The sequence below is a fragment of the Myotis yumanensis genome, unplaced genomic scaffold (assembly GCF_028538775.1).
Source record: "Myotis yumanensis isolate MYYU_CA2020_CCGP unplaced genomic scaffold, mMyoYum1.0.hap1 SCAF_6, whole genome shotgun sequence".
Taxonomy (NCBI): Eukaryota; Metazoa; Chordata; class Mammalia; order Chiroptera; family Vespertilionidae; genus Myotis; species Myotis yumanensis.
In genome coordinates this window covers 19,169,650-19,193,196 of record NW_027223757.1, presented here as the reverse complement: position 1 = coordinate 19,193,196, position 23,547 = coordinate 19,169,650, and the positions used below count along the sequence as shown (strand labels likewise).

General features: G+C 35.4%; 1 protein-coding gene across 1 annotated transcript in view; it reads right to left on the bottom strand.

Annotated features, from left to right (window-relative positions):
* LAMA2 (laminin subunit alpha 2) overlaps window positions 1-23,547 on the bottom strand; it is a 472,106-nt gene that overhangs the window by 148,210 nt on the left and 300,349 nt on the right. Inside the window, exons 21-29 of the mRNA XM_070417672.1 lie at window positions 21,361-21,541; window positions 18,447-18,583; window positions 13,630-13,866; window positions 12,018-12,161; window positions 11,159-11,338; window positions 10,862-11,050; window positions 10,647-10,780; window positions 7,285-7,402; window positions 632-766 (exon numbers count right to left, since the gene is read on the bottom strand). Coding sequence (XP_070273773.1) covers window positions 632-766; window positions 7,285-7,402; window positions 10,647-10,780; window positions 10,862-11,050; window positions 11,159-11,338; window positions 12,018-12,161; window positions 13,630-13,866; window positions 18,447-18,583; window positions 21,361-21,541 — 1,455 coding nt within the window. The remainder of the gene's footprint in view (window positions 1-631; window positions 767-7,284; window positions 7,403-10,646; window positions 10,781-10,861; window positions 11,051-11,158; window positions 11,339-12,017; window positions 12,162-13,629; window positions 13,867-18,446; window positions 18,584-21,360; window positions 21,542-23,547) is intronic.

Genomic DNA, 23,547 nt, shown 5'->3' with positions numbered 1-23,547 from the left:
ATACAAATATTGTATTTGTTCCCGTTTTGTTTTTTTACTTCAAAATAAGATATGTGCATTGTGCACAGGAATTTGTTCATAGTTTTTTTTTAAACTATAGTCCAGCCCTCCAACCATCTGAGGGACAGTGAACTGGCCCCCTGTTTAAAAAGTTTGAGGACCCCTGATATAAATCATATCTACAAACACATGCATAACATTGGTAGGAAATAACCTAAATATAAAATGTTTATATTAAGTTGAATTCTGGATGGCTTTAATTTTTTTCTTAATACTTCTTTATAATTTTCAAATTTTTTATAAAAGGCTTATTTTTGTTTATAATCAGAAAAACCCTCATGATTTTTACATAAATAGTTGTTTCCTCGGGTGTTATTCTAAGATGCTGCTAATATTCTGTTTCTTGATATGAGTAGTGGTTTTCCAAATCAGCATTTCTTAATTATTTAAAAAATATGTAATGTGATAAATGCCATTTTTGCTGCATGTTGTATTACACACACACACACAACACACACACACACACACACACACATTCCCTGAAGTTTAGCAGGCCTCTGTACATGGTATCTGAGCATGTGTAAAGAGAAATGAACACATGAACCGTGTTTAGAAAGGCTTGGGGGAATACCTGGCATATGGAGGTCTCAGGGTCACAGAGGCTGCTGTGTCCATTACATTGACATGGAACACAGGTGCCCAGGGTTGGCCCAGTGTGGCGGCCACCCGGCCCAGAACGCAGTCGATAAAATCCTGGCATGCATGTCTGAAAGAAAAAGAAGCCAATTAGAAGAGCCAACTGAGAAATCTTGCTTTAGTAACATTTGAGTCCTCAGTGTAGTCCCAAAGAAGGACTTCTTCCCCCGCCACCTGCATTAAAGGCAACATCACATACAAACACAAGTGCCATTTTTGATTCCTAAAGTGTGTCTCTGCTTGGTCCCTAGAATGTACAGGCAGCATCCATGTCATCAGATTTTTGTAACAGAAAGCTGCCCTTTACATATACCACTCAGCCTGAAAATGCTTCAAATAGTCATCTTTTTCTTGAGAAAGAGGTTTGATTTTAAATAAAATTGTCATATGAAGTAAAGAGAGAATTCCAATATCCTTTATAATCTAAAACCTGCTCCTTTTGTGTTGGATGGATAACTAGCAAGTGTCCAACAAGTCTCAGAAAAAAAATCAAATAAATAAAATAGTATCATGGTTGCATTATTCATATCAGTATAATTGAAAGATTATAAAAGAAATTCAAAGTAATAAAAGCTCTACATGTCTTGGGAATATTAGGCTGCTAATAAAATTTATTTTTCCCTGGTCTATTTTATTTATTTATTTTGCAATAAAAACCAGAGAGAAGCCCACAGCTCTCATTCGCTGAGAATGAGAACAGTCTTTAGTTTCTGGGCTCAGTCCTCTCTGTATGTAAAGCTGCTGCCTTTATCAGACACTGATTTATGACTAAGAGTCAAGAGTTAGTTTTTCAGATACCACTGAAGATTACAAAGGGACTGCTTTATCACTCTGGCTCTGTAGGATTTTTTTCACAGGATATCTTGTTCCCATTATTAAAAGAAAAGTGACTGCTTAATCAGCAGGGGAAATACTAGTGGATTAAGAACTTCATCATGCCTCTGCATCCTTTTGGTTCTGGACTAGGTCCTCCCTAGTGGAAGAGGCAAAGTGCCTTACAAAGGGAAAAAGATCAATAGTCAGCACACTCCTTGTTTATTTTGATTCCCATAATGTGAAAGAACCTCAATTAAGAGTCCCTGCTTTTATCACAGCCTATAAGAAAGCCTAATGAGATTTAATAATGCCAGCTGATAAAACCGGGAATAGTATTCAAAATATTTTGAGCCTTACTTGTTTCATGGTGGGTGTCTTATTCTATTTTAATAAGTTTATTCATATTATTAAAAATCAAGGTTGATTTTTCCATTTTGACCAAATAAGGTCTAGAAATTATGACTGAAGAATTCTTTTGAACATAACTGAAGAAACGATCCAAGGTGTATTTAAAAATATTATACAGTGTGGGTGGTTCCAATTCTTTAGCATGCTGACTGAAGAATAAAATTGGATTTTCTTTATATGGAATTTAGCCTTGGATACCTATATAATTATTGTTATTATTTTGGGGGGGTATATTTGTGTGGGGTGTGTGCACTGTGTGTGTGTGTGTGTGTGTGTGTGTAAAAATCACACACAGTAAGTTTCTAGCTCTACTTTATGTCTCAAGTGAAAGTTTAAAACAAGTCTAAGAAGAACGAAGTTAAGAAATGGCTCTTTAATTGAAGAATCATACAATATTCAATCTGGTAGACGGAAATTTGAAGGTGCATGCCACCGGTGACGTTTGCTGTAATACACTCCCAATTTTTCCTGTTACTATGTCTCTTCCTTGGAAAGGTAGCAGGACAAAGTAGAAAAGCACCCCTAGTGCGAGTCCAAGCTGTGTTCTCAACCCTGGCTGCACACAGATCATCTGAGGAGCATTCAGTACTGATGTGGCTCCAACACAGAGATTTAAATTCAATTAGCAGAGAGTAGAGCCAGGGTTTGTTTCCAAACTCTAGGAGGGTCTAATAAGCACAGGACTGAGACTTGTCCACATGCTCCTCCTTCTTGGCTGGAAATGCATGCAGACCCTGGTGATTAAGGAAGCCTTGGCCTGAGGAGTTAGTTTTGTCTGAAGGATACAGGGAAGTCTCTTGGTGTCACTGAGAATGAGCAGGTGTATGAATCCAAATGATTTCTGAAGTTTCTTTTAGTTCTAACCAGTCAGATTACTTGTGTGTCCTTATTAAAGTTCTAAGAGTTAGCAAGGAAAAAGAGACTTCCGTGATGCAAGTGAGAAACTTTAAAACACTTTTTTTTTTTTTTAAAGAAATGGGACATTTAATTCTTTTTAATCCCCTCCTTTTCTGGGTCCTCTTTGTATTTATTGTTTCCATTAACAAAACTTAAGTGTGTTTTTCAATAGCAGATGTCTTTCTTCTCAGCGAACTGGAACAAAATTCATGAGAATGATTGTATTTAAGTTTGGAAAAAGAGAGGAAAGATAATAGCTACTTTCTAAAGTCCTATCTAAAATCTTTTCTGGAACACGCTAGAGAATTTTTAAAAAAGCAAATAAACACTGTTCTAATCTTATCCCTTTATTTCTCAAACTCAAAGAGTTTCCTTGTGATGAAATTATTCATTGGTCAATATTCTTCTGATTTCCTTCTATATGTAGTTTATTTTCATACTATAGTATCTCATCAAAATATTAGAATCAAATTTACACAAAAATGTGGGAGATAGACAGAAGGGAATGGGAGACAGAGAGTTATGAGCCAATATACGCCAGGTGCAGAGTTCTCAACGCCCCCTTATTTGCTCAGAGTTTAACAATAAAAATAGATATTTGTATTGTTGACAATACAAACACTATCTTATATCTTTACACGGGTTTTGCAATCAGACAATCTTGAGTTTAATTCCTGTTCCCCACTTGCTACATATGATTTTGTGGAGGTCTTGAATAGTTTGGGCCTCAGTTTCCTCACCTGGAACATAAGGATACTGTATAGCATAATAGTTGGATATAAGTATATTTTGGTATTTTGAAACAGATATGCCTAGATTTAAATGCAGTTTTGCTGTTTTCTAGCTGTGGGATCATGGGCAGGTTTCTTATCCTGTCTGGGCTTCCATTTCCTCATCTGTAATAATGGGATCATATTACAGCCTCAGTGATGTTGGTGTAAGTGTACTAGAAAACATGCTTGGCATTGTGCAGGATACAGTACGCACTCAATAAATGGTGTTTTATTTTTTATAAGGTTGTTATGAGGATTAAGTGAGATAAATGTATGTTTAGTGCTTAACATACAATAAATCAAAATGGGTGCTTCTATCCCAGGTAATTTTTTAAATATAGTCATTGAAAATAGACTAAAAATAAAGGCAACAGTGATTGTTCCAAGTTGCATTGGGAAACAAAATTACAATGTATGTCACTTACCCGTACCATTCCTCAATATCTTGAACCTGAACAGAGTATTTGGGTCTTTCATGTGCAACAGAAATAATAAAGGGTGCCCTAAGAGGTGTGTGTGTGTAAGAAATAAACCTATTTTACTATTTTCTCCTTTGAATTTCATGAGCTGATGACTGGTTTAAATTATTTGGGGATTAAAAACAATATTTTTACTCCACAGAAATGACAACTTTTGAGTGGTGACCCAGCAGAAACCAGCTATTCAACTGTGAGCCAAACATCCTATCAAACCTGCGGGAGGAGAATGACCAAAATATGACCTAGATCAACCTACACACTTCTGTTTTCCATGATCTTACTGCAGAGAACCATATATTCAATGGTTAATATTTCCCATTTCTGCACACAACCTAACCTGAGTTTAGGTCTGTTTAGGCAGCATTGTTAACTGAGAGGGTGGTGAAGAGCTGCTTCTATATTTAGTACATTAAATTCAATGGCTCCCACACTAATATGTGTGGTGAGAAAATTGAGTCCTTTATTTGACTTCTAAAGGTAATATGGTCTCTACTTCAAATCATAAATTGTAATAAGTAGGCATTTCTAGAACTAACATTTTCAATGAACAGGCCTGTAATGTCATAACACTGCAGGTAACAGGCAAAGGCTACGTGTCTTCCCAACTGGCTGTATTTTCAGTGGTAACTAACACTTAATTTTGATTATTTGCACCATATTTTGGGTAAAAACATGAAATGAATAGCTTATAATTGCAGACGTTTTTAGAATACCATACATTTGGTGAAAATGTGGTGAAGGAATTGCTTTGTGTATTCGTAACCCAAAGCATATGTTACTGGAATGGGATGTATTATTTCAAAAATGTCCTTAGCTCTTGCTTTGATGATTAGATTTTATGCCTGGGTAATTACACTTTAGAATCATGATGAATTATAAATAAGATATATAATGGATTAGAGGCAATGGCTTGTGGAGAACACCTCAGGTACCTTATTATGAGAGATAGGTCTTTATCCCCATAATCTCTCCACTAAGATATTACTGTAATTATTGTCTGTAAATGGGAGCTTAAGTGAAATTTACGAGAAATAGGTGAAGCCATAAATACAGGTGGTAGTTTGTATGTGGTCCCAGTTTTTTCTTGATTTTCTTCATTTCTCACTTGCTTCATTTGTGCTAACTTATATTTTCATGTAAAGTTAGAAAGTTACTAAGATTAGTGGGAAAGCATGTTTTAGAATATACTATCTAAAAAGCCTACTGATCACAATAAAGAGAGTTTTTAACATTAAAAACATGGAATAGAAAGTAGACAACATTAAAATAATTTACTGCTCCACTAACATTTTTGTTTAATAAGTGAAGAGTAGTATTATTTTAAATAAATGCAGAAAAATATATAGCTGTAGTAACTTTCTCTTCAAGATAGTTAGAGGTCAACCTTGACTACTTACTGAATATCATCTACACCAAAATACTATTGCAAAATCAGAGAATTTTGGAACTTCAAAAGCCAATCTCCTATTTTTTATATAATTTATGTATAATTTTTTATACATAAAAAAGGCCTATAGCGATTAAGAAATTGACCATATAGTAGTAAACAGTATAGCCAAATTATATAGTAGTAAACAGTATAGCCAAACACTCCTTAGGATAAGAAAAAAAAATCACCTGTTGTCTAGAAAAATCTTAAGCGCTTTCTGTCTTCTACTTTTAAATTTTTCATGCTCATTGGAAAGATAGCATATTTAAAAAAATTTTTATTGTTTAAAGTATTACATAAGTTTCCTTTTTCCCCCATTGACCTCTCCCCGGCTGCCCCCACCCCTCCAGCACATGCCCTCACCCCACTTCTGTCTGTGTCCATTAGTTATGCTCATATGCATGCATACAAATCCTTTGGTTGACCTCTTACCCCCTCACCCCCTGTCTTCCCTCACAGGTTGGACTGTTTGATGCTTCTATGACTCTGGTTCTATTTTTGTTCATCAGTTTATGTTGTTCATTATATTCCACAAAGGAGTGAGATCATGTGATACTTGGAAAGATAGCATTTTTATATGTGCCACACTCACTGTCATTTTTCACATATACACTATGTGTATTTGGGTGGATTGTGTATCTATTACTTACTGGTGTGTGAACAAATGTATATATGTGTATGTAGAAGATCCAATTTAAGAACGAGATGGGTTATTTGATGTTATTAGACCAAATGAACACATTCAAACAATTACTGCCCGTCAGAGCAGTCACAAGCAAAGCTATAACATCATTCCAAGGATGTTTCACAAGGAATTTGAAGTTATTCTTAGGAAATTGCCCTCTGAAAAACCTGGAGTTTAAATAATGGTTACTAAGTTGAATGACACTTCAATTTACAATGGGGTTTTTAACACGTATGTCTTCATTTAAATACATCCTCATGGTGACTGTATAGGTAAACAAACTGAGATGCAGAAACAGTGCCCCTAGGAGGATTCAGCAAAACCAACCCACATTTCTTATCATTACCCCATGCCACCTCTCCAGAGATTTATACTCATCATTTTTAAGTTGTACATCAGTTTTGACCTGGTGGCATCACATGCCTCATGTACCAAATTTCATATAAAACTTCTCAGATCTTATTTACAAAAGATGCATACAATTATTTATGAATAAATTAATACATGGATCTGTAACTACTTATTCCATTAATAACAATATTCACCTAATGCAGTTTTAGCATCTCTAACTGTTTAGAGGAACTGTCACGAAAATAAATCAGATGTAAAAATAGGCCTTATGAAAACATTACTTCCTGACTGCTTCATATTTTTACGGATCTTTCAATTTTTTAAATATTTTCCTTCCAATGTGATCCCTACTAATAGGTAACAACAGCATCATCCTCTTTACTGTGTCTCACACTGTGAGTGGAAAATCAAATAAAATAGGGTAAGAATATGCATGAAAGTAAAACTGATTGCAGCAGAGGTAGCTCGGAGAGTAGTTAAGAGAGTTGGGCTTGCCCTGCCGGCATTGCTCAGTGGTTGAGAGTTGACCTATGAGCCAGGAGGTCATGGTTAGATTCCTGGTCAGGGCACATGCACAGGTTGCAGGTTTGATCCCCAGTGGGGGGCGTGCAGGAGGCAGCCGATCAATGATTCTCTCCATCATTGATGTTCCTATCTCTCTCCCCCTCTACCTTCATCTCTGAAATCAATAAAAATTTATTTTAAAAAAGAGAGAGTTGGGCTTAAACAGGTAAGTAAGAGCCAGCTTACCTCACAGGACAAACCAGAATAGCCTGGAGGACAATCACATCTTTCGATCAAGTGAGCTGGAGGAGTCAGTGCTGTTACAGGTCCTTGTTCAGCTACCTCCATTGAGATTTCCGAAATCCTGGACACAGCAAGCAGATGCTTATATCACCAGACAGCAAGTTAAGATCACCTAGCAAACAGCCAACCCTACGAGAAGTGTCCTCTCAAATTTTTGCCAATAACCTTAAGCTCATTCTATTGTTTTGAAGCTGCCTACATTTTAGAAACTTATGTGCCACACCTTATTCCTGCATCTATGCTTCCTCAAAGGTTGAGATTGCATATTAGCAAAATATTCACATAAATCATAAGGAATTTCATAAATTAGATGTCTGATGTCCTGTTGAGAAGTTATTATAAAGATTTCCCCTCCACTTTTTAAAATGAGAGTGGCTTCAGATAGGCATGGCTAATTAATTAGACATTTACATTCTTTCAGACAGACAACCCATGGTCATTCCCTGTAAGAATATCTCCCATAGTCACTAGCGAAATTGCTTTTAATTTACAACTGGCACTGATTTCTTCCTCTTGAGTGTCTGAATATCCTTTCTTAAACTTTAGAAAACAATGATTCAGCATAATAGAATAATATTGATCTTTTTCTGATGATAAAATATTTTCAAATTAGTATTTTGTTAGCTTTATTAAATGAGTCCTTCAAGCAACTTAACTTTCTGCTCCCTATTAGTGGAAAGGTCCTTATAATTGAAAAAAAAAAAAGATTCACAATGAAAACACTGATGTCCCTTTTAGTAATTTGAAATTATGCATTAAAATAAATGCAGTTCATAAACTCAGACTATTTTCATGACTAAGTGATAACATGAAGTGTTCTGCAAAGAAACGTCTAAATGAGACAATGAATAGTTTTGCTTGCATAAAAGGCACCTTTGATAGTTTAAGGAGCTTGAATCATAAACTTTACAACAGGCATAGGTAGGTTTTATTGACACTAAATTATGAATGCACATTTTGACTTCGCTGGCATTGTAACCTGCATTTTGAAGATCAGACAGCTTTTGTGCAACACACATTCAGTTAACATTCTGATTTCCTTCTCCTCTTCTTACAGGACGCATAGCAGCTGTGACCTGTAAACAAACCACTCCCCTCCCAGGAGAAAGGCTCCACCTTTATGGGCCTCTGGATTCGCTGAGGGAGGAGAAGGCAACTTGTTTGTGGACATGTCATCCCCCTGGAAATCTCGTGATGTTTATAACCTGTGGATTTACTAGAACAGTCTTTCCTTCTCTTGCACATGCTTGAACACAGCAGACTAGTGAGTATTTAAAAACCAAGTGGAACTTGAATGGTGTCAACAACAGATATTTCTACAATACATTGTGGTTTTTTTCCTTCCCAGGAGATGAGAGAGCAACTGCTTTCCCTGAATTATGGATTTGGCCAAACTCAAGCTTTTATCCAAATGAATACTGAAATGCAAAGTTGTTATGTCCTTCAAATAAATGTAAGAGAAGACAAAAGCAAAGAGGGAAAAAAATAGCCTTGACAATATGTACAAAATCTGAATCTCATAACCACATGTATAAATAACTCAAGTGCTCCACTTCTGAGACTACTTAACTCTGTAACTGGATAAAGCTGCAGGGCTCTGTCTTAACTACTTTGGGGGAAGATTCAAGCACATTTTTGAACTTTGTCACAATTCCACTGTCTTACGACAACAAGTGCTGCTCCACAGATGTGTGTGTCCTTATTGTTGCTAGCCGATGACTCTAGTTTTTATTGAGCCTAGAAGAAAAGTGAAGTCTTTTACTTATTCTAAAGTTTCAAAAACGGTCTCCTAAGCCAGAGGATATTATTGTGAGGGATGTGAAAAAAGGTAATGAGGGGAAGAGACTTATGAGGAAAAAAGGCAACCTCACAGTAAAGGAAGATGGCATCTGGGGGAGAGGCAAGGAAAGTAAAATGAAAAATTCAGGACAACATTGTTCCTATCATTTCCACTAGCAAACGTTCTGTGCACTAGCAAACTCTTCTACTGCAGCCCAGCACAATTTGCAGAATAATGTTTGCACACTCAACACTGTCTTCCAAGCGCATGAAAGAAAGGGATTTTTGGGTTATATGATTAGTACAGTGTGAACATCTGAAATAATGGTATTTTTATATTCATTGGTTTGCCAATGAGAGGTTTCATAATTTTTTTGTTTTGTTTTGTTTCCCTGGACTGGTCTACAGATTTCTTATACAAGATAATTTTCAAATATCTATTGATTCCATAGTCTCACAGGGCATAAGAGAAAATGAAGTGCCAGAGAACTGGAAATTCGTATATGAAGTCAACTCAACTTTCTGCCTCCATAGTGTGAAACTTAATTACCTCGGTGTGGTTCTTCATTTTATCTTATTGGATAACTTGCTCCTTCGACTCAAGGAACATGACTGTGTGTGCTCATGATGTTGAAGTCTCATGGCATCTCCATCATTTGTCTGCTCTTTATTACATAATTTTTAAATGTATTCCTTGCTATTAATTCCTTTTTCCGTGGTTTGTGAACATGCTTACTTCTCTTTCCAAGTAAACAACCATCTCTTGAACGTTGATATTATTTCATTTCTCCCTTTTACAATTATGTTTATGGAAACATTAGTCTACACTCACTATATTAGGTTCAATGTGTTCCATTTATTCCTCAAAACTTTGAGACTTAAAACCCCACTAAAACTGGTATAAAGCATGTCACCAGTATGATCCTAAGTGTTATCATCAGCAAGCCTCATTTTCATTAACCTGTTAGGATCATATGAAAATATTATAGCCCCTTATAGTATTCCTATCCTTTGGCTTCCTTCATTTATTCTTGCTCTTCTATTCAATGTGATTCCCAATCCTTTCACATCATGATGCACAGGGAAAATGACAATATCGTATGGTACACTGGGGTGAGATGAGAATACTCAGGGGTCAAGGAGTTAGGACCAACTTGTCTCTGTCTGGTGACCCAGAGGGTTTAACGAGGTTATTTTCTCAGCAATCATGCAGCCTATTTATAGCACGACAATTAATTATCTCTACCCTAAAGGACATCTCTTGAATTTCTGACTGGCACTTAAAACAACGTGTCAAAGGTCAATTCAACATTTTCCCCCTTAAACATGCTTTTCAATCTATTTTCCTTTTGGGGGGAATAGCAGTAACTTCCACCAGGTGACCTAAAAGCCTTTTTTAACTTTGTCTTCTGTCACGACACTCCCAAAACAAATGCTTTTAAATCTTTCTTGTCTGATGTCTTACTTATCTTCCCTGTAGACTCTAGAATAAGAAATTAACTTGGGTCCTTTCTAGTACAGTTTACCTGCTTTGTCTAATCACATTTCCATAGGTAGCCTTGATAAGAATATAGTGAATGTCATATAGTACATCTAAGAAGTCTTCACGGGTCACGGTTCTACTGACTCGAGGATCATCACCATAATATTTCCATTCTCTCTGTTAACAAGAAAATAAACCACCGATGAAACTGATTGTAAAACCACTGACATCCTTGCACCAAACAACTAATACCCTTACCTCTGTCATTTCAATTTCATGCCTTGTCAGCTGGCCAATGAGAGGAGCGGCCGTATGCCTGACGATAATTCTAGCATGCGATGGAGTCCCACCTCGGATGATAACTTGAGGCTTATAGGTAGAGACACCTGTCTCTTCTCGAGCCTCAAAATAGATGGCATATTTGAGTTTTCCACCATAGGCCATCAGCTGACAAAATCAAATGAGGAGCGATGAGTTAGATAAATGTCCAAATGGAGTGATTCCAAAAACATGTTTTCCTTTGTTCTTGTGTGACTTCAAAGTTCTTGTCCTTACCTTCTTTCCTTCAAATTGTTCTGGCAGTTTCCAATAAAAAGGCTCCAAACGGAGATCCTGGCTCACCAGATCCATGCGGGCCACAATCTCTGGATCTTGAAAAGCGATGCCTTTGGTGGTTGTGTGCTGCAGTGCCTCATCCACCAGGGGCAGAATGGTCTGCTCGGGCTCCAGGGACACCTGCAAGGGGTCAGACCACAGCAGGAGGCTGAGCTCAAGTCTTCGGGGCACTCCTTTAAAACCAAGTTACGGACTGCATGTCTATCTGCAGGGCCATCCCCGCGCTGATGAGCTGTCTTCACAAGAAACTGAACTAGCGCCTAGTGAGCAAGCAGGGCAAGGGAATACATCTTTCTGACTTGTTTGCACAGGGAAAACCACGTGTCTGAAAATCGGAGCCTTTTACATGAAAAGGTAGGAAAGGTAAAAGGAACGTGTAAGAAAAAATGTACATGCTTCCATGCTAAAAATCCATGATTCTCTAAGGCTGGTTGGAATAAATGTGCCAGCCTGGTGTTCATTTGTGTTGCACTAGCAGATCAAATTCATGCTCTGGTGCCCTGACTCTTCAGCATGCAGCTTCTTCCCATCCCAAACATGTTTCCCTTATAATGTTTCCCTTTTCCACTTGGCATCCATTTCTGTATCAATGATAAATGAACTATTTTTAAGGACTATTTAAAAAGGCATTTATATCAACCCCCTAATGGCACATGGCCCCTTCAGCATTTCTAGATGTGCGCAGGGGAAAAGCTTGCTTAAATGTTTTGCCATTTCCTCCTCGCCCTCAGCGGCTGGCTAAAAGACGCCAGCAGGGCTAACATTATACCATTTCATGGCTCAGCAGGTCCTTACTCACCCACGCACGGATCAGGCCTTTCGCTTCAGAGCACTGAGTAGTGGCTCCGAAGCAATAGCAGCTGCTGCAGCCAAGTGGGTTCTTGGCATCAAGTCCGAATGTGCCGGGCCGGCACCTGTCACAGTGGACACCTTCCACGTTCACCTGGTGAAAGATGAGAGCTCCTCAGTGTTCTTAACGGTGAAGTTATGAGAGAATTAAACTTGAGAATGAATAACAGGGGCACACTTTTAAAAAATTAAACAAAAAGACCACCAAGTATTAGACTCCCAGCTCAAGTGGTACATGTAGTTAGTCTCGTTAAGGGATGAAACTGTGGGTCTAAAAATGCTTAATTTATGCATAAGTACATAATCAAGGATATTGTATATTGTTCTTTAAAATCTAAGCAGCACGTTTTCTACTATCCTGCTGTTAACGATATGAAAGAGTCATGAGAATTTCAAAAGCAAAATAAAACATCAATTCCTAAACAGTGGTGTGATGCAAAAAAAATAGATGCAAAACCAGGATGTTAAAATGTAGATTTATATAATATTATATAATGTATACATACTCGTATAATGGATATTAAATATAATGTGTAGTCACAATTATATGTAATAAGGCAGCATTGTACTTTGGGTTTTGTTCAGGGCCCTCAATGGCAGAGGCTGCTCTTTTCTGAAATTCTCAAGATTATTTTAACACTTACTCCCTGGACTTCATCCTCTTGCTTCTCTGTCCTCCCTGTAATGACTTTTTTCTTGAAAAGATATCTATGACCCAGTCTTAGCATTTACCCTGAAATTGATTTTTCAGATATATCTGAGAGGGAAATAAAATCTCTCTCATCCTTTTTAATTGGCTGTTTTTCTACACCATTTAACAATATTAATGAGGGCTGAAATTTCCACATTGTCACTGTTTGTAATGTCAGTGTTTATATGTGATGAAAATTTTACGGAACCTCACAGCAGTAAATATTTTTTCCAGTGTACACTGGTTGCAGATTAATTTGGGGAGTAATGGTTTTTTTATAAGCCTTATTATTTAGCTGTGATTTTTCTCTGATGATGCTTAAGAGAGCTGTATTTTTCTCTCCTCTAGATTATTGTTATTTAAGCAAAGTGGACATGTACAGAATAGTTTACTATTGAAAATATGTTCCATCTACCAACTAGAAAAAAGTAAGTCTTTGGTTAAATATAAGTTCTTAAAAAACCGTGTTTATCTATATGCCAATGGAAATTTACAAACAAAAACATTGTGTCTATCAATGAGTTTTGTTTTTTCTGTTTGTTTAGCTCAATGAAGCAGGATAATGAACACTGACTAAAGTTAATACTATTGCTCTATGAAAATAAACTTGAGGCCAGTTCTCCGTAATGCAGCGGTTCTCAACCTGTGGGTCGCGACCCCTTTGGGGGTCGAACAACCCTTTCACAGGGGTCGCCTAAGACCATCGGAAAACACATATATAATTACATATTGTTTTTGTGATTAGTCACTATGCTTTAATTATGTTCAATTTGTAACAATGAAATTGGGGGTCACCACAACATGAGGAACTGTATTAAAGGGTCGCCGCATTAGGAAGGTCGCGGCCTTAATGTATTGTGGCAGCACTTACCTTACAAGTGCACTGCCCAGTCTGATCCATACAGGCGCATCTTTTAGCCTCTGAATCACAGGTCGCATCATCAGTCCCGGGCAGGAAGCAGTTACAGGGGTCGCAGTGAGGGTAGTTCCAGTAACCTCTACTGCACTCTGTACATTTTGCACCAGAGAACTTTGGATGACAGTTGCACTGGCCTGTGTTTATATTGCATTGGAAATCCAAGGATCCCACCGTGCTACAGTTACACGCCTACGGAGGAGATAAAAACAGCAACCGCTAACACCGTTTCCTGGGAAATATCTTAAAATTTTAATCCTAATGTTTCTATGCTCCCATTAAACACATTTTAATCATAGGTCTATGATATGCCTTTGTACTGTTCTAGTTTAGTCGCTTGGGAAACATCAGTGAACATAACACTAAAATTGCTTCCTGCATTTACTAAAATATATGAGTGTCCAGAAACCATGATGCTATTGAATAAGAATGGAAATGTACTTTCTCTGCCTTTCTGTGGCAAGGGAGAATTAAGTATGGGTTTTCTTCAAACTCTTTTTGTTTCAAAAGACGGGACTTTAGACAAAGTCATTTTACTTTATCATCTAGTTTTTATAGCATTTAAGTTGTACAGAGACATACAGTATAGTTTAAAGGAGGGAGACAAGTAAATATATAAATAGAACACAATGGAATACCATTGTAGAATAGGGGAGATGCAGAATGCTATGTGAACATATAAGGAGCACCAAACTTGATGTAGGGAAGCCAGGGAGAATTTAGAGAAGTGATATTGAGGGTGTTGTTTTTGCCATTTTGTTTTTCAGACAAGCCTGATTTGAGATGCTTTGCTGGTAACTTTTTTCATTCATTCATATATAAATATGACTTTCTCTTTATTTATGGAATTTAAAATTTTGCTAAAATTTTTTAAAGTTTGAGGTTGTTTTAATTAATTCACTGGAACATGGTGAGTTACTTTAGTTTGGGAACAAATTGTTTTTTGATTTAGTGCTATTTCTTCAAATTTGTTTTTGAATTTTATTTCTGTTCTAATTTACCAGTTTTGTTCTTCAGGATCACTTATAATTCCTAAAATATACCACTTTTGTCTATCAATCAACTCTATAACACCTTCATGTCTTCAGTAGTTACCTTCTTATTTGCCTCTCAAATTTATTCTCTATTTTATACCTCCCAATTTACACAGTGAAAATTCTATTGTATGTATATACCACCAGTGTTTATTTTAGTTACACAATTTATTGCATGCTTAGCACTTTCCAATAATTTATTTTTAAAAAAATATATTTTTATTTATTTCAGAGAGGAAGGGAGACAGAGAGAGAGAGAGAAACATCAATGATGAGAGAGAAACCTGACCGGGAATTGAACCATGACCTCCTGGCTCATGGGTCAACATTCAACCACTGAGCCATGCCAGTCAGGCTCCAATATAATTTCTTTATTTTATCTCTTCTTTGACTTCTGCTCATCCATGTGTCTTTTTTTCTTCTATTCTTTTAAATCTTGCGGCTTTTGATTTACAAAGCTCATATCTCTTTGTAATAAAAGTGCCAAGTGTATTTCTAAAATGTCATTTAGGATCTTGGAATAAATAAATCATTTTCAGAGATCAGCTGTGCCAATGATCAATCTACTGTCTCTGAGCTTTAAATTCACTCTTCCCTGCCCTGTTTGTGATACTGTAGTTAGAACCTGTACACATTTTTCCATGGACAGGTTGCAGAATGTTAAGCTTCATCAACAAAGGGCACTGGAGGGACTCAATAAAACCACAGTGGTGGGAAGACACTTGTGTCCTGGGTTCTGTCTTCATTACTCTCATCATTATCATTATTTTATTATTTAGCATTGAGAGCCCAAGAAGTTCAGAATGATTCCAGCTGGGCCCTCAAAACCACTCTCTCCAATAGGCAGCTATCTGAGTAGCTTGGTTTGCACATAGCTCTGTCCATGACAGGCTGTTTCTAAGTAGCTCCAGCATGCCCATGGCCTTCAACAGTGGTGGGCAGCTTCCATAGACTAGCGTTTACCCACAAACTCTGTCGACTGGTTTGTTGATATTATTGTTTGTCTTACCACAGGCAGGCTGTGTGATCCTGTGGTAGCCACCCTCTCTTTAAACATTTCTGAACCTCAGCCTGGCTGGGGTCGAGGAGAGGGAACTGTGTGACCTCTCCTAGCCCTTGATTCCTTTATGGTCCGCCCTTCAAAAGCCTAGAAATAGTAGCTGCTCTTTTATATCTGATACTTCAGGATCCCTTATATCTCTCTTTTATCCTTTTTCAGTAACTACCTTTTACCAGTTAACAAGTCTTTATATTCTACTTTCCCTGCTTAAATAACTGGTGTGCTTTCTTTCTCCCAAGTGGGTTCTTACTTGGGATCCAAGTGGGTACCACCTCTTTCTGTATCACAGTGTTTATACTTTGTTGATCACCTGACTCTTTTTGGAGCTGTACTATTCTTCTTCTCAGATGTACAGCTCTATGGCAGACTCATATGCCTAGCAACTTGCCAAATTTCCAGATCTAATTCTGGCTGGATCTCACTTTGTATTTCTCACACGTTCATTGCTCAGCTTAATTCTCATATCCACCACTACTGGGGATATTACTGCTTCTGCTCCTGCCAACAGCAGTTTACTTATGGGACTACTCTTTCTAGAATGTGATGTACAATCACCAGCTTCCCATCTATCATCTCTTTCCTGTCCAAATGTTCTGTTGAAATATCTTCCCAGATTCTGATGTTAAAATAATTGCCAGGCCTTATTTTGGGTGTCTTTATGATGAAGTATTTCTTTATGTCTTCATTGCTGTCCAGTAAAAAGGGCTGCATAAGAGTTATTACTAAAAGTTATTTTAAACCCCAAATGTAATATTCAATTACAAACATGTATATAGTTTCTAAAGCATAGAATAACCCACTGTCATCCCTCTAAATAACTCATCCTGATAGAACAAGAGTAGAATGAGATTTCAAAATAAGGATGATTGGCTTATTCACATAAATATTTTTTTCATTGACTCAAACAAAATAGGCTATAATCAGAAATAGAAAATTATAATATGAATGGAAACTATAATCATGCAGTGCATTTAAAAAAATGTCTGATGAGACATCCTTATCATTTAACTAAAATATAAAATGCTACCAAATATTCACATAATTCTTAAAGACTAATTGGCAGTACAAACAAACATTGGGAACTTTCTGAATCAGAAAGTACATCCAGGAAGTCATAGTAAAGACAAATGAGACCATTAACCATATGTTTACATAGCACTATAACCGATATCAAACTTAAATCATAATTAGATGTAATGTTTCTTTGGCAAGAGAGGATTTATGCATGACTTCCCTGCTAGCAAGAGATGGCAGGCTTTGTATTCTACTCCAATAAAAGCTCAAATGATGTGTGTGCTCACACCTCAGCACTGAGAAATTATCCATGATACAAAGAAAGGAAAGCTATAAATCTCAAATCACTGCAGATTTGGAGTATAGTAATCCAAGTATTTAAAATAGAACATATGCTCATAAATATTTGTGAGGGCTCTATGAATTTTTTGTAATTGATCATCATGATGAGGTGTGTATTCAGAAATTTATATTTTTAATAATGGTTCAAGGTAATCAAAACACTTCAAACCACATAATGTTTATTCAATAATCACTATATAATGGTATCAAACCTACAACTGCGTTTATTTATTTATTTATTTAAAATATATTTTTATTGATTTCAGAGAGGAAGGGAGAGGGAGAGAGAGATAGAAACATCAATGATGTGAGGGAATTATCCATTGTCTGCCTCCTGCATGTCCTCCACTGGGGATCAAACCCACAACCTAGGCTTGTGCCCTTGACTGGAACTGAACCTGGGACCCCTCAGTCTGCAGGCCGATGCTCTTTCCACCGAGACAAACTGGCTAGGGCCCTACAACTACTTTTAAAAAAATTACCTTGGTCTATATTTTACCCTGATTTATATACTAAACATTAGGTATCAGCTTCAATTTCAGGAATTTCATTAGAGTTTGGACTCATCATTGGATTTTGTGGCTGGAATGGAACCCTCATAAGTTTCATATGGCTTATTCATGAGTCCAGGGATGGGGCAGATGCTTGGATTCAAAGTGAAAATGCAAACAGTCATAGAATTTTGTAGCATTGTTCATAGTCATCTAAAATTTTGGAACTCTGGAGGAATTTTTGTTTACAAATATGTAGCTCTATGAATTTACAAACTGGAGCTCCTTCCACCCTCATGCTGAATATATGTCTCTCAATGTGAGTTTGGTCATGAAACTTTCTTAGGTCCAGCCATGGAAAAAAAACGAGGATTTTTCTAGGCTAAAGGTTGATAATATGACTCTCCAGAATCTTCTCAATTATTTTCTGGAAACTGAAACCTAGTCCTAATTTGAGGGTAATTCATATATATTTTTGGCAAATTCCTTTAATTAGTTCCCAATTTCCTTGTACTTTGCAGGTATATTTCATTGTGTGTAAGTGTTAGGCTCTAGCTGTTTCCATTTTATTACAGATTTTTTTTTTGTTCTTTCCCCCTCCTTTTTGGTAGGTATCATAGATGAGGGTGCATAAATGTGTACTTACTTCATTATCTTTCCCACAACTAAAATGTTAGATACTGATCAATAGCTGCAATCACGCCATAATGATAGTTCCACATTGTTTTGCAATATAATATTGGATTTTGAAATGCCCAACTATAGAATTCTACCAACATGAACAAATCTTTTAAAAAAACATTTTCAGATGAAATAAATCAATTCACTCACCTTACAACCAGAGATAATGCTGTGGCCCCAGGTATTAGGTACACATTGAGAACACTGATCTCCAATGGTGTTGGGAGGGCAAATGCATCGACCGGTCTTTGGGTCACAATTATTACCCAGATGAGAACAGTCGCAAGCTTCACAGATGAAAGGGGAAACAAAAAGTAAACATTTGATACTAAATGTTCATTTTATATTGTGATCTGTGTTGTTTTATTTTCTATACTATGGTTAAGGATTCTTACAAGTGAAAACTTAACTCCTTCATTTTTTATATCATAGTATAGTGTACTTCACAGAGGAGTTGTTCAACACATATATTATAATTCACTTAATAATTTCAAAAGGTAAAGCATTTTTAACCTTTCAAATAAGCTTAAGGAAAGAAAGAATTGGTGTATCAGATTCCATGTTAACTCTGTTACCTCATATCTAGATATTATAAAGGTCTGAATTTCATTTCTATAATTAAGTTCATAATTAATTTTCTACACTGTAGAGATTAACAATTCCTTCCTATTGATGACTCTGATTTGTAGTTAAAACCTGTAAGCTTAATAGGCTTCCTAAATTCAGTATAGCCTAACATACATCAGGACATTGCAGTTTTGCAAATATTTAAAAATAGTTAAATTACAGAACTGTATATTTATATAAAGATGCTTTTGAGTCTTATTTACCAACTGCCTTATTTCTTTTCAATAGATTTTGAATTTTCCATGCTATGATATAATATATGAAGAGTATAAATTCAACCCTACCCATACACTATCTCAAAGAATGCAAAAATAATATTTGATATCTTCACAGCCATCCAAGACAAGGACTGTATGCCATTTATTACCTATAGTTTACCTAGGTACTGATAATACTTTGGTTCAGTGTTTCATATTAAAGAGGAGAAAGCAAGAGAATAAAAAACAAATACTCGAATTAAAATAGAAGACCAATATTATAAGAAACCTTTTAATTGGTTATATGATGATTAAATCTTTTAAACAAAATACATTTGGGATATTTGATTAAGCTCGCATTTTAAGGGATCATAATTATCATTGCTCACAGCATTTCATACCAGCTGTGAAAAATGTTTAGCACAATACTTGGCATAGGGTAAACACTAAATAAATGTTAGCTATTGTTTTTGTTGTTATTAATATTGCTGCTAATTTTCAGCCAAAGGATTTAGTTTACATGTACCATTGATTAAGAAGAAAAACAGTGCATACTGTGTTTAAATTAATGTACTAAAAAGTGTCTTGGGATGGTTTAAATCATTACCTACAAATAGAAATTCTCTAAGTAGTTCTTCAATGGGATCATAATACTGACTAAATAGGAAAACTTGAGTAATTAACTACTTTTTTCTAGTTAAAATAGGGTGTTTACTACATTAATCATACTAATAAAGAAATACCGTTCATAACAATAATAGTAAACACTTACATAGACCTTATATGCCAGGAATTTCTCGAAATATTTTATAACCATTAATTCCACTAATTCTTACAAAAACCCAGCAAGGTATATACTATTATTTTCTTTATTTAATAGATGAATTTTGTGGAGGGACAGGGAAACCAGGTCATTTGGTTAAGTCACATAACTTGTTATTTGTGTAGCCAATAAACAAATCTAAGCTCTTTAGAGCAAAGCATGCTTGTTCTCTGTTCTGTTTTTCTGGGTTAAATGCTACTAAGTCTGAAGTTCTAAAATGTTACCACTATTTCAAAATTTTTAAAATGTTCTTGCTCTCATTTATAATTTCTGGTAGTGGATATATTTGAATATATAGTGCCATTTCATTAACTCCTATTGAGTAAAACTAGAGAGATTTAAATAACAGAGTATATTTTAAAATGCAGCTTTAGTATTTTAGTGTATTCAGATATTGACATAGAGATCACACGTAGACTCTTAGAGGGTCTACAATGATAACATTTAAAATAATTTATAATGGTTTAATTTACTATCACAACTGTATATCAAAGGTATTTGAGAATATCTAAAAGGAACTGGTTTTTAAAATAATTCCCTATATCATTTCTGGCACTTCTTACATAAATTCACTACAGGAGTCCATAATAAAGTCTTAAAATCGTACCACGTATTTATCATGATGCTGAGGATATAGGAATATCGTCAATATTGAATCAGTGAGTTTAGTAAGCAAAGGTTAATTGGCTGGAATAAGGGTTAATTCCAAATTAGTGACACATAAATCAATGCCAAGGTTAAGTCTTTACTTTCAATTATTTTGTGCTATTTCCTACTTTCTATATCATGTTTGTCAGAAGGCTGTGGCTAGATATATGAGAATACTGCTTGAGGAAATCATGGTCAGAAACCCCCACCTGCACTTTCCCATGAACTAACGAATATCTAGAGCCAATCTGTTTCTTTCTCGGAATATCACAGTTTTTAAGGCACCTGAAAGTAGAAGCAAACATAATTTTTTTTTTGTAGCAGAAAAATATATTAACTCCCCTAATGCTTGTACCAATTTTGCAACAGGAAAAGGAAAAGTTGAGCTGTATTAGCTTGGGGGTAGAATTTAAACTAAGACAACATTGGCACCAGAAAAATTGAACATTTGACTTTCGAGCTGCAGTAGCCTTTGAGTGACTGGCTGAATGGAGGTCACACTCAGGGAGAGAGAGACACAGCGGAATTGGGATCTGCTGATGGAGTTATATTGAGTATTTGCAAGCACAGTTTTGCATAATGCAATGTTTCAAATTGCAGTGTATTTCTTTTGATAATTTATTTAAAATAAATAGATGTTTCTTATTAGGTTAGATATTTTATATCATATATTTGTTGTCCTTTAATTTCTGGAAACCCTGACGAACAAACTGTTACAGAGCCAAGACCCAGAGAATGAATGTGCCCTGCTGAGTCTTCAGTAACAGACCTGTGCACCCTCCTTCTTGGAAGTTGAAATAGCCATGGGCACAGTGGTCGCATTTCTTCCCTGTCACTCCAGGCTGGCACCAGCATTGGCCGCTCTCTTCACAGTCGAATGATTTAGACCCAAAGGAGTTACAGTTGCAGGGAACACATCCTCTTGGCGACTGTAGGCCAAAGGTTTCGGGCTGGCATAGGAAAGGAAAGAGAAACGTTAAATTTAAATCGATTCATTCACTATAGAACAAGACCCACAGCACTAAAAGATCAGGCAGGAGAAAAAAGGAGCCTAAGGGTTATGAAAGTTTCTTCACTGATGTTAGGACAACTGAGTTGTCATTCAATCTAATGGAAACTTTTTGTAATATCCAAAGATAAAAGTTCAGTTACTTTGAAATTTCATCCAGATCAAGGCAGAATTAGGGCATTATTATCCAGTCTGATATATTTTCACTCACTTTTCCCTGTACTTCCCAAGATTCTAACGGCACTGTAGAAATAAGCTAAGGTTGGTACTTTTATTTTAATTAAAAATTTTATTTGCTTAAATCCTCATAATCTGCACTGATTACTTTCAGATCTTATGAACTCCTTCTACTTGATAATGCTTTAAATATTGTTACTCACAGCCTAAAATTAAAATATCCTCGAATATTTTATCTACCATATTTCATATATCCATAAATACTTCTAATCACCACTATAGGGCTCATATCATAAATATAATTTTCAGGTTTTGCCTACACTGACAAAATAATTGGTTTGACAAACATCTAGTTCTTGGGTTTCATCTTAACAATAGAAATTGATTTATAAAAACAGACATCAAAGATTAGGTAAATGAAGAAAAACTTTTATACTCTGAGAGTTATCTATATGCACATCCCTTATCTACTTATAACAAGTAAGTTTCTATGGTTAAGTTTTCATTGCTAGCTTTGGCTGACTTTTTTGAAATACATGCCAACAGATCTAGAGGGACTATAAGAAAATGCTGATGGATTAAAAATTACGCCTACTAGAAAAATGAGAAGCACATATCTTATTTAAAGTATGTCAGGGTTGTCTTTTTAAATATAAAATATGTCACATTATTATAATATTTTAACCTCAGTCATTACTTCTTTGTAAAAAAATAATTCCCATTTTGGAAAATTAGACTTAATAGTTACTTCCTGGTAAAAATAAATCTTGCTACTTACAGTGAGCCACTCAAAGAGAAATGTAAGCTGCATTAAATATTTTTGCCATTATTGTTAACAGTATTAAAAATAAGTCCTAGAAAATAAAATCACACTAAAATTATTCTTTCAAAATGACTATAGGTAAGAATAGGTTTGTATTTAAAATATAAAATAGGTTGAATGAGTTTGAAAAATAATTTTATTTATATTTACTGCTGACTTTATTTTTACTTCTAGTTCTAATTCAGACTTCACTACATGATTAAAGAAGGAAGTGTGTATCAGTTCTAAAAATGACCTAACACATGCTATTGAAATTCAATTATAGAAAGAAAACTTAAAACATATAATATTTTTATCCATAAAAATACTTCAGTGTAAGATTCTAGATACTTGACCTAGAGAAAGACTTAGAAATTGGGAAAAGGGTTAAAGTTCAAGCATGCCCATTAAAATATTATTTATCATAGTGATTAACTGTAGAAGCACTTCATGTTCAATGTTAGAGAAAATTTGAATATATTAAATTATGGTACATTCATGCTATAAAATGATATGCAGTCATTAAAATCCTGTTTTGAAACAGTTTTAATGACATGAATATGCTTAGTATATAGCATTAAGTAAAATTTCAAAAAGCAGAATACAAAATTATATATACACTGTGATTCTAATTACATACCTAAAACGATATACCTACCACTCAGATATACACAAATGGAAACATAAATACATAAAAAAAACTAAAACAATATAGTAAAATAGTTTTTAAAAATATCTGAATTATAGAAGTAGTATATTTGCATTTGTTTTTATTTTCTAAATGTTCTTCACTTAGAAATCTGAATTTTAAATATAGTACTTTATACTCATCTTTATTTCCTAAATATTTCTTTACTTAGCATACTTACATACACACACACACACACACATATATATATATATACACATGTATACACATATATTTAATGGAAAATTAATAAAATATTAAATAAACTTATAAATAATAG